General features: G+C 39.2%; 1 protein-coding gene across 2 annotated transcripts in view; it reads left to right on the top strand.

The window, feature by feature from the left end:
• The window catches only part of LOC146810665 (vascular endothelial growth factor C-like), a 78,980-nt gene that overhangs the window by 31,798 nt on the left and 34,691 nt on the right, over nucleotides 1–12,491 (top strand). Inside the window, exons 5-6 of one of the 2 annotated variants that reach the window (XM_085617733.1) lie at nucleotides 3,944–4,038; nucleotides 4,126–4,813. In XM_085617733.1, coding sequence (XP_085473859.1) covers nucleotides 3,944–4,038; nucleotides 4,126–4,813 — 783 coding nt within the window. The remainder of the gene's footprint in view (nucleotides 1–3,943; nucleotides 4,039–4,125; nucleotides 4,814–12,491) is intronic. The other variant, XM_085617734.1, reaches the window with a different exon arrangement.

Raw genomic sequence — 12,491 nt, forward strand, 5'->3', positions numbered from 1 at the left:
AATATGGCATAGCGCCCAGGTGGATAAAATTTAACAGTTTAGATTTTATCAGAAATCATGTTAAAGTCCCCTCCTAGAATAAGAGGTACACTTACAATAGTCACAATTTCTTAAGAAATTGATTTCCCAAAATGAGAATCATCTTGTGTTGGAGAAGGAAAATTAAAGAAATGATTACGGTATTTGTCAAATAATGTTTGAACTTACACATATCAACCATAAGAATCAGGTTTGTAATTTAAACTGGTAACTTGTAACTTGAGATATATATAGCCACACACCATTTGTATGCCCCCGTGCAAGCGATGAAACTATATTAACAACCCACAATTTTGACATATAAGCCAGAATATTATCATCAATATGAGTTTCATGCAGAAAACAAACATCCACTTTACATTTATGAAAATGGTCTAATATTTTCCTTCTCTTTATTGGATGACATTGACCTTTAACATTTAAAAAGGCAATTTCTAAAGTATATCTATTTGCCCTAATGAGAAGAATAAGTAGGAAAGAATATAAATGAAATTTGAAGATTGGGACTGAATATAAGAAATAGAGACAGGAGTCCATATATAACAACAAACAAAACAGACAAGACAGATATAACGCTAAGGAAAGAAAAAAATAGCTGAAATATTGGGACAGCGAATGTACAATCCAAAATTTAGGAGGAGAGCTATGGTACCTGCGGAATAAAAGAACATGATTACAATAGTGATATGGCTGAAAAAGCTTCAGGTATCAAGAATAGAAACTTAAGAATCCATTGCAACTGGAGTATGAAGATCCAAATCAGGAACCAGGTCTGCAACGGTTTCTTTAGCAAAATCTTGATTATATATTTTATTGCCATCCATCAATAAGGATGAAATTTCCGTGACCGCTTTACGTATCATTATGAGGTGGTGATGACACAAAACAGTTGAAATATTGTTTAGATTTATTGTGTTTACGATGTGAGTGCATGCAATGAACTTTATTTCAAACTTCTCCTAGAGTTTTACTTTCAATAAAGATGGTGATAGATTTTCCAAAAAAAGGCTTTGTAATTCTGACGTAAAATATTCTCAGGCAAATTAAAGATATGCAAATTAAATTCATGATTACTATTTTCCAAATCCAACAGCATCTTTCTCACAGACAGTGTGTTTAACGTAAGGGGGAAATGAGCAATTTCAGTTTAATTATCATGTATATTAATTTCATTATCAGATACTTTAATTGTTAAACAGGCTATGTCTCTTTGAATATTATTAATATCAAAGCAAATAGCGTCAGTGTTATTATGAATTTCTTGAACTTCTTCTAGAATTTTTGCAATGGACTATTCTATTGACGTATTCATTTTAGACGTAGGAGGTTGTGGTGAAGTAGTTTGCTTCCGTTTTTTAGAAGTATGCAACATAACTTTCATTTCTGAGTTGGACATATTTGAACCTTGTTAGGAAAGCCAACTGTCAAATTGCATATGAAATACAGTAGTATTACTTATCACTTCAAATAAAAGTCCACTGAGTCAATCAATCAGTCAATGAAAGTATTAATGAAACAAGCAGTGGCATAGCTAATCGGTCTCTGAAATGAGAGTGACTAATTACAGAGACGGCAAAAGGGGCGTTGCGGCGGGGAATGAACCAATTAGTATGCAGGCTGCTGGAGCAGCGCTGGTTTTAGAGGTACATACTACACTTCCTCATAGTTTCCAGCATGAACGTGACCAGAAACCTGCACGCGCAGCTAAAGATTGGAATGGAATCCCTTCACTTATAACATGGAGTGCAATGCATGCATTTTTAGCTCCAGTGGAATGGCTGCACTAAAGCTAGGCTGCACAATACCAGTGCAGGCAAGTGCTCATCGTGATATGAATCATGTTCAAGACAGGCTAGCGTAGCTTGGAAGAGCATTTGAACAAGATGATCTCTGAAACAATGCAGTCATGATGGATGAAGTGCAGTGTTGTCAGAGGACATTTGAGCCAATGGCTGTGGTTTCTGCACAGAACGGCCAGTTGTAGATCTAATAATGTAGGCCCTTCATCTTTGTGTCATTGCTCATCATTGTAAACGGATTCACCGCTTTGTCAGGGGTAGTAAGAGCTATGTAAATACACTTTACAATCAAATTGCTATATTTCCATTTCAATCCAGTACTGCCATGATGTGAAGTACAGAGTTTGTGGTAACAATGCTCCATTCTTTATTAAAGAAATTGCTACCTAAAGGTGGTATTGACTGTATTCACTTCCATCTGCCTGAGTTGGAATCGTCCTTGATTGGATGCAGGTCCATTCACAACCGTCTGCTTATGTACAGACCTTGTCTGGTGAGGAAGCTCCAGTTAATGCAGAACACAGCAGATACATAGTTTTAGCCATGTTGTGTAATAGGATCCCTGTACACTCCAACTCTATGATCAGTAGTGACTCCCTGGAAGTTTGAGGTCCATGGTAAGGCAGCCCTAGTAACATAACAAAGGTTACTTACCATGCTTAGGAATAGCAGAAATCGATATGGAGTGCAATAAAAACAAGTCACTTTAAATTGGAAGTTTACAGCTGAGAAGTCACACCTATAAAGGAAATAAGCTGAAAGTTTAACCAGAAGGGAGCTGCTGAGGCACAGCATCTCGAAGAAGAGTGCCACCATGCAGTAGCCCTAGATGATCTGCAGCAAGCTGAGCAACAGCAGCGGCCTTGCTGCAAGCAGCCATTTTGGAGAGGCGGAGCTGGGCTGATGGCAGGGGGCAGCGCTGGAGTCTGCAGGTCCCCGGCACAGAAAGAGGAAGTGGTGGCTGAAGCCGCTGTGGGAGCAGCCCTGGGGCAAACAGGAGTCAGCCAGTGGCAGAGGATTTTTTTTTTTAAATGGCACTCGTCGCTAATGAAAACACTAGTGCCCCTAATGTGTGGCAGGACCGGTCACCCATTAAATTTTGTTTTTAATGTAGTCCCGAAATAATGGATAAAAATGGCCGCTGCATATGTTTAAAAGTAGTTGGGTGGTGCTCTCGGGGAGGGCAAAACACAGGAAGAGGCATGCCCTTGACAAATGGGGAGAACAAAGGAGCAATGCCAGAAAATGGGAAGACTATGGGCGGGATGTAAACCCACAAAGTAGATACAACATGTCTCTTTTGAGACACGCTGTCTAGAGCCGAGACCTAAAAGGAGCCTTCAGTTCCTTGCCAGTGTATAAAAAAATTCACAGAATGCCTTTAAGAACGTCAAAGCATTGAAAATGCAGCACCCTTAAGAAAACCTTTTGAAGTTGTAAAGCTTGCCTCCTCTCCTCAGGCTAGCCCTCCTCTCAGTCACCTGCCAGGAGCTGCAGTTTACAAAACTCCATCCTCAGTCAAGAGAAAGTGAGGAAAATACCAGCATTTTGCAGTTAAAAGCTTGTAAGTTGGTAGAAGTGCCTTAAAATGAGCCAAACACCTTATTTGGACATTAAAACATTGGCATTTATGCAGGCGAGAACGGAGGTCACATCGTGCCCGCTATCTTGGTCGCGTGTGCTCACGCATCTCACAAATCTCGGTTACACAGCACTCCTAGGGTCTCACTGAGAAGGGGCAGTTTCCAGGGCTTGCAGTGGCAGGAAAGGCATCAATAGGTCATTGGAGGATTAGCCTGGTGAACACAGAAAGGATCTGATTGGCTGCACAGAATGGAGGATAAAGGGTGGAGGGCAGCGAATATGGGCACCACATACAGCTGTCAACCTTCTAGCTTGGTTAGGGTACCTAAGGAAGCCACCTACCTACATTTCATGAGTGTGAGTCCCCATAATAGCAGGTCCTCCAATGTAATCCACCGTTTCCAACAACACTTATTAATATTATATATCAAAAAATCTTTGTTAGTACTTTATGCATGCATACTTTACAGTTTGGGTCACATTTCAATGCCTTAATTGTTAATTAATTCCTTCTTTCACAGATGCAACAATCTTAATGGTAGCTGCAGCAGTGGTCTGTCTTGGGACCCGATCCTGTGCCTCTGTGTAAAGGATCAGAAAATTCAGGATTTAGGGGGTAAGTACTACAATAGTAACAGAATACTTACTAAGTGGCTCGGTACAGATCCCAAACTAAATGCATTTCTTTGATTTGTGTTTAAAGATACAACAGAAGGAACCGGTGTGTGTGGAGCCCACCGGGTGTTCAGTGAAGATTCTTGCAGCTGTGTCTGTAAGAACAGCATGGGGAACTTCAACTGTGGTCCTCACAAGGTGTTCAATAATGAATCCTGCAGCTGTGTCTGTAAGAACAGCCTTGACAAATTTAGCTGCAAGTCCCCCAGAATGTTCAATGAGAAGTCCTGCACCTGCGCCTGTGAGAACAGTTTTGACAGATCCAGCTGTGGACCCTACAGAATGTTCAGTGAGGAGACCTGCAGCTGTGTCTGCAAGAATGCCCTCAACAGATCAAGATGTGGACCCCACAAGATGTTCAGTGAGGAGACCTGTGGTTGTGTCTGCAAGAATGGCCTTGACAAATTGAGCTGTGAACATCACAAAGTTTTCCACGAGGATTCCTGCAGTTGCAGCTGCAGCGGCCTTGCTCATGCAAGCTGTGAGCCTCCCATGCTCCTCCAGGACTACACATGTGCTTGTGTATGCCCTGAGCATGCTCAGAAAAATTCTTGCAAACCTGACTGGGGTTGGGACAAGCAGAAGTGTGGCTGTGTATGCCAGAAGAGTTGCCCTAAAAACAAGCCACTGAACATGAACACCTGCCAGTGCGAGTGCCAGGAGAAGAGCCTAGGCTGCACCCGCAGAGGAAGTAAATTCGACCTTCATTCTTGTAGGTATGATTTCTTTTTAGTAAATTAATTAATATATTTTTTACATGGCTCGTTTGCTGCAGAGAAACTGAACCAGTTTATTGAACCTTATGTGTCAAACTCCAACCACAAGCATATGGCTGTCATGCCGGGAAGATGGACTCTAAGCATTTCAGTTGCTGACTAGTGTAGGAACATGCCCTGTACAAATAAGTGTAGAAAGAAAGTATTGTGTCCTGCAGAATTCCATGTCAATTAGTTTGGATCCACTTAATAATAGAAATAATGTAATTTTAACCTGTATGGTGGAACGCAGATGTTCCAGGTTTTTAATTCAATCGCTGAATATAAGCAGGTTTCACAGACTTACGAAGGGGAGGCTGAAAAGTCAAAATCAATCACATCACTTTTGAAGGGGGGCAGTCATTCCATAGTACAGATAGCTGAAGTTTTGTGGTGTAACTGCTTTGGGTGGAAAGGTTTGCCTACCTTCAAAATTTCCATCAGAGCAAAAAACAGCACTGCATACCTTCATCAGAGCAGCCAGAGGCAATCATATCTGGGAGCAGGCAGTCAGGAGGAACTGGAAGTACTCTATGACATTTCAATAAGTACCAGCAATTGTGTTGCGAGCGAAACTTTCACTACACATGTGCAAATGCAGGCATAACAACGCTTTATAGGCATCGGATTTACTCTGGAAGACACTGGATGGCCATTTAAATACATACACCAAATACTACTGTCTAACAGCACTCTGTAAGTTGGATAGAAAGTGCCACTATGCCTGAATCGATCACACAAGCCCCTGTCAGATCCTCTAAAATGAGCCTCAATTAAAAGGTTGGTCCTCTGCTGCTGCAGGATAAAGGCAGTGTTAACCCGCAGATTATGCATTTAAATACGGACTGAAAAAAGTTAGAAGATATTTTTTTAATGACATTATGAGGGGTAAAGTAATTGTAATTATATATATATATATATATATATATATATATATATATATACACACATACATACATACTGGCAGTCAATAGTAGGTAGGTATAATTAGGACCCAGTTTCCATAGGAAAAGTGTTTTATAACTTGTCTACATCTATGGCGCTGTTTGACAAATCTTCACAATATTATCCCAAAAAGTACCCCGGTTATTCTTATTGTGCATGGAAAGTTTCTAGGTGATCCGTCAAGCAGGGCCAGAGAAAAAGAGGGGTAAAAAAAAGAGTTGTTTCTCATGTTAATTCCCATAGGGATTTTAGACATGACTACAGCCCAAACCGCTGAACGGAATAACACCAAATTTGGTAGAAAGGCAGATCTTGGTACAGAAAGAGACCTTTTTGTGATTTCGTGTCAATTCATTCAGTAGTTATTTAGATATTAACTGAAATCCAAATTTGTATACATAGGGCTGCAGATCCTCTTCAAATTCTTCTTGGATTCTTGAATCCATGCGCCAAAATAAATGCCATGATTCGCGGGCCGCAACCTGAAAGGAAAGTTGCGACCGCCATTTTGTTCATCTGGACTCTGTTCTCAGCATGGAAAATAAAGTTAAAAAGTGATAGAAAGGTTCAGGGTAGAGGTACCCTGACCCTATGGGACTATTGGAGTGGTCTGTGAGGGACCACTCATGGGCAAGGAATTGTCCCAAAAACGTTTCTTTTTACCATGTGAGGAGCCGTGGATCCTCCCTGAATCCTCCCCTGATCATCACGGATTTGGGTGGATTTGGATGGATCTGTGGATCCAGACCCCAATTAAAACAAAAACACTCACAAACAGATCCACAAATACACTCACACACCCACTAACACACCACCCGACACACACACGCACACACCCAGGTTGCAGCGACAGAGTTAGGAAATATTTTTTTTTTTAAAAAGCCTAGAAATTCAATGAAAAAAACAAAGGCTACAGGGACATTATAGATAGGGAATAGAATTTTTTTAAATGTAGAAATTCGCTGAAAAAAACCCAAAGGTTACAAGGACATTATAGTTAGGAAGGAGTCTTTGAAAAAACCTTAGAAATTCACAGAAAAAACAAAGTTTACAGGGTCATTATAGTTCGGCTCAGATTTCACTTGTACAAAATAGAAATTCAGCAGTTATAGTTACCTGAGCTAACTATAAATTACACCCCGCAATGCACTGCTTATGACCTCACATATTACATCACTCATAACATGGTCACTGACATCACTCATGACATCTCAAATGACATCATCCAGTGAGTGTAAGTTTTTTCTAAGAGTTAATGATTGGTAAACATATATAATAAGCTACTACAAACGTTAAGTTAGTATACTAGGTGTGCAACTAATGAGTGATACTATTTCTAACATATATGATGTGAGTGGGTGTCTAAGGGGCTGTGTAGGTTTGGGAGTGGGTGTATGAGGGCTATATGTGTGTATAAGTGGGTGTGTAAGTAGCTGTGGGGTGAGTGGCTGGGTCAGTGGCTGTTTTGGTGTGTGAGTGGGTCAGTGGCTCTATGGGTGAGTGAGTGGCTGTATGGGTCAGAGTGGCTGTATGGGTGAGTATGTCAGTGACTGTATAGTGAGTGGCTGTCTGATTGGGTGTTTGGTTAAGTGAGTTGGTGTGTGAGTGGCTATATTGGTGAGTGTTTTTCTGTGTGAATGGCTGCATGAGTGAGTGAGCAGATGTGGGGGTGCTTGTATGAATATATGAATGGATATGTATGTGGTTGTGTGTGTGAGTGGTTGTATGGGTAAGTGGCTCTGTTGAGAGGCTGTATGGGTGTGTGAGTGGTTGTATAGGTAAGTGACTGTATCATCAAGCTCTATGACTGAGGGAGTGGGTGTATGAGTGGCTCTATGGGTAAGTGAGTGGTTGTATAAGTACGTCTATGGTGCTGTCAATGGGTATGTGAGTGTTTGTGTGGGTAAAGGTTTGAGCGGGGGTGTAAATGTTATTTGTTTTTTAAAGAAAGTGCATTGGCACACAAGTCCTGGCTTCTGAAGGGTTCTACATTTAATGGTGGCAGCCATGTTGTTCACATGGCATCACTACCAAGAAGGGACACAGTTGATCAAGTGGGTTGGCTCATTGTCCCAAGCTGAATGCTGTAGTGGGGGAGAGCAAAATGTGATACTTCAGCAGAACAATCGATAAAGAGAGCTAGCTGAAAGCCCCTCAAAGAAGTCCATTATATACATATTTATTCTTATCAAAAGTCCAAACCTAAAAAGGAAACCTGGCCATGAGTTTACCATATAGTGAATGGTTTAATTGTTGCTTTTCTGAGGAATGAGAACTTTTTTCGGGCAATGAATTTTCTTTTTCTTTTTTACATTTCCTTGAAAATAGGTCATGAGTAGTGTACAAATCTCTATATCTAAACTTGTTTGCATCTCATTATTTGGATCATCATCCAGTGTGCTGTTGTTTTAACAAATAGCTTTTCCTGTCATATCGTTGTATTTACTTGCAAATGTTCCACAGTTAACCTTTAACTGGCCTCTTTTCATTAAAAAGCTGCACACCATATCTCGTGACCTATTCATTTAGGATTTCTATTACTAAACTCTTACGAAATAACCCCAATTCAAAAGAAATATTCAATGTTAGTTAATTCCATGCAATACTGTACTAGATTATCGTGCTGCAAAAATATCGACTTTTGAAATAGCATCATGGCAAAGATATATAGGTCAGTATAAGTTTACTATGCTTAGCTATATATATATATATATATATATATATATATATATATATATATATATATATATATATATATATATATATATATATATATTTGCCACAATGGGATCCAATCGATCCTGCGCGCTCAAGTGCGGGTGCTCTGCGTAGGGGTCGGATCCAGACCCAGTTTCATCAATTTTGCTTCCAATGACGCGGCACACAGGGATTAAGTTTAGTTCGTTTATTCAGCAAACACTCAGACCAACGCGTTTCAGCCTCCTGGCTTTGTTCACGGTCAGTGAGCCCTCTTTTCTTTCTACATATATACCATATAGCCATTATGTGGCATTATGGGATCTGTAGTTTATAATTACAAAGTACATAGTTAAGTATGCATTTTACGAGGAAAAATTAGGCAATTAAGTTATTCAAATCATAACTGTTACTTTGCATTGCAGTCCATGTAATTCGCGTTTAGCAGCAAATACCTTTAAGACATGTATAGTACCATAAGTCCCTACTTCAGTAGAATTGACTCTGTATTTGGTATAGTACCAATGTCGTTAATTCTATTAAAAAGATTTTCTCTTTTTGACTATAACTCTCAGCGTAATTTGGTATAGTACCCAAAACTATGTTTTCAGCGGTTTTCAAATGTCTTTCAAATTGTGCTGTTCTTCATCGTGTTATTGTTCAATTTCAATCAATTTTCAGTCTAAGTGCACATAAAGTTCTTCATCGTTGTTTATCCCTTTCGGGGTCTTCATCCTCAGTCGGATGATGCATTTCGATTCGATTTGTCGTAATTTCTTTATACGATTTCCTCCTCGCTCATCTTGTGATATCATATGAATTCCAAAGAAACTCATCGCTCTCCAATTACTTCCTTGGCATGATGCCATATGTTTGGCAGTAGCGTAAGTCATGTCTTTGTTTTTTACTGCTCTTATATGCTCAAGGATGCGCTTCTTCAACATGCAGATCGTGCTACCGATGTACTGCATTCCACAATTGCATTCAATTACGTATACCACATGTGTTGATGTGCATGTAATTCTTTGATCTATTTTGAATATTTTACCATCAGGTTCTGTAAAGGAGTTCACATTTCTTCCGATCTTGCATGCTTTGCATGTATTGCACTTTTTGAACCCTTTTTGTTGAAGTTCTAACCAATTTGTTTGTTCACTTTCTTTAAAATGGCTCAGTACTAGTGCATCTTTCAGGGATTTGGTCTTTCTATACGATACCATTGGTCCGTTTCCTAATGTTTTTCCTTTATCCGGATCACTGGAAATCAGGTGCCAATATTTCTTGATTTTATTCATTATTTGGCCACTCTCCGTACTGTAGGTTGTGACAAATCTTGGTATTTGATCTTTTTCCTGATTTTTGCTTCTGGGTTTGAGAATTTCTGTTCTTGATTTCATGTCAATCCTTTTCTTGGCTTTTTGTAAATTTCTTTCATTGTAGCCTCTCGCTCTCAGTCTATCCATTGATGCTGCAATCTGATTCTCTGTATCCTTCGGATCAGAACAATTTCGTTTTAATCGGGTGAACTCACCATAGGGGATACTCTTAATCAGACTGGTCGGATGGAAGCTGGTGCCATGAAGAATGCTGTTTGTCGCTGTTTTTTTGCGAAACAGTGTAGAATGGATTTTATTGCCTTTAATGTAGATTTTGGTATCCAGAAAGTCAATTTCTTTTTTGCTTGAGGTACATGTGAAAGATAAACCAATGTCATTATTGTTCAATTTTGCATAGTATTGTTCGAAGCTCTGTTGTGATCCGTTCCAAATTATGAATAAATCATCGATGTAATGGACCCATAGTATTATGTTGTTCAATTCTGCTTGATTTTCGGAACTCCATGCTACCACCTACTCCCACCAGCCCATGGTGATATTGGCGTAGTTCGGAGAAAATGATATGCCCATAGCCGTACCACACTGTTGTCTGTACAACTGTTTATTGAAGAGAAAAACATTGTTCGTTAGACACATTTCAATCATTTGAAGTAGCATGTTGGTGTGTTGAAGTTCTGAAATGTTTCTTTGGCTCAGAAAATATTTACATGCTCTGAGCCCTACTTCATGCCTGATAGACGTATACAAGGATACTACGTCAATAGTGATTAAAAGATATTGTTTGCACCAGTTTATTCCTTCTAGAATCCGAAGGAAATCGCCCGTATCTTGTATATATGAGCTCATTGATTTTGCAATTGGTGCCAAAAAAGTATCCACATATTGGGACATGTTCTCGTACAATGATTCACAGGATGAAACAATCGGTCTTCCCGGTGGATTTGTAAGGGTCTTGTGAATTTTAGGCAGAAAGTATATTGTGGGTATAATAGGAAAATCGTTAGTGAGAAATTTAAATTCTTCTACGCTCAAAAGATTTTTTTCTTGGCATGATTGTAAAAACGTATTCAATTCCATTGTCATGTTGTTAATTGGATTTGCTTTTATTTTGCAATAGTTGGTTGCGTCATTCAACTGGCGTAGAGCTTCTTTCACATAATCTTGTGTATTCATAATGACAACATTTCCACCTTTATCAGCGGGTTTGATGGTCAGCTTCTTGTTGTCCACTAACTTAGTGATAGCTTGCTTTACTTTTTTTGTTAAGTTTTCTCTTTTAGTTTTTTCATTTCTCTTTTTCGGCATTTTTTCCAGTTCCTCAATGATGGCGTCCGAGAATAAATCAAACTTGTTCCCTGGAGAAAGAGTGGGACAAAATCTGGATTTTCTTTTTAAGCCGCTTTCGATTCTTTTGTCAGTCGCTATATTTAGGTGGGTAACCAATTGCGTTTCCGATATTTCTTCCTCATTCTGATTATACATGAGGTCAAACATATCCTGAAGTTCCGGTATTTCATTTATCGTCCATGTTTCATTGTTCTGTATATTTGTTGTTGTTGAGACTGTTGGTTTTTCTGGTTTGCGTGCATGGACTTTAGCTAATTTTAGCTTCCGGATATACTTATACAAATCAATTCTAACTTGAGTATAGTTGAAGTGGTTCTCAGGGCAAAAGGATAGGCCTTTGTTTAGTAGTGATTTTTCTTCTTGAGTTAATTCGTAATGTGAAAGATTGATGATTAAATTTTCTACTTGCGATTTCTTAGTGGGTAAAACCTTTTTCCTTTTCGCTCGTCTTGTTTTTCTTGTTCCTGTTCTTGTTCCCTGTTCGGCATCGCTCTTCCCCGTCCTCGGCTTAAGGGTCTTCCGCGACCTCTTCCCCGGGCTAGTGTTTTGTCTAAGTTCATCAGTCGCATTTCCTCTAAAAAATTCATTGGGGTCACTCCACTCATTGCATTGGATAGTTCACCGTCACTTACATCTGATTCAACACTGCTTGTAGGAGTGCTTGATTGTTGTTGAGTTGGAAAGTTCTTTTTAAGTACATCAAATCGTCTGGCAAAGGTCAATATTCTACCCTGGGCATAGTCCTGTTTATCCCTTTTGAATTTTCGTTGTTTTCGTTCTTCAATTTCTGTTTCGTATTTTTCTAATCTACCATCCATCTCCTTGCGCAATTTTGCCATGTCCTCTTTATTGGTTTGTTGCTTAATAAGATCCTCGATTTCTTCGATTTTTTTAGTGATCTCCACGACATCTATTTTGGCATGTTTTATTAGTATGCGCATCATATTCAGCGAACATTGTTGATTATTTTTTACCCATTTGTTTAGAAGTTCTGCCTTCGTTTCTGGATGTGTCGGTAAAGTGAAAATACGCAAACCTCTTGGTATTCTGTTTACTTCTATGTAGTTCTCCAGGGCAATGATCTCCCAACTTTTGTTGATTTCCTTTTTGTACATTCTTTCTGCTTCATTGAATGATTGTTTCAAAGTGTTTGGTACTTTATGCTGTTCACTCGTGGTTGCTGTTTCAGTTTGAATTCCCGCGTCATTGGAAGCAAAAAATATATATATATATATATATATATATATATATATATATTCGCCACTGGGTAGTTATAGTTAGGTCAGCATTTCCATAGAAAATGCGTTATTTGT

This window comes from Triturus cristatus, chromosome 7 (genome assembly GCF_964204655.1).
Source record: "Triturus cristatus chromosome 7, aTriCri1.1, whole genome shotgun sequence".
NCBI classification, from domain to species: Eukaryota; Metazoa; Chordata; class Amphibia; order Caudata; family Salamandridae; genus Triturus; species Triturus cristatus.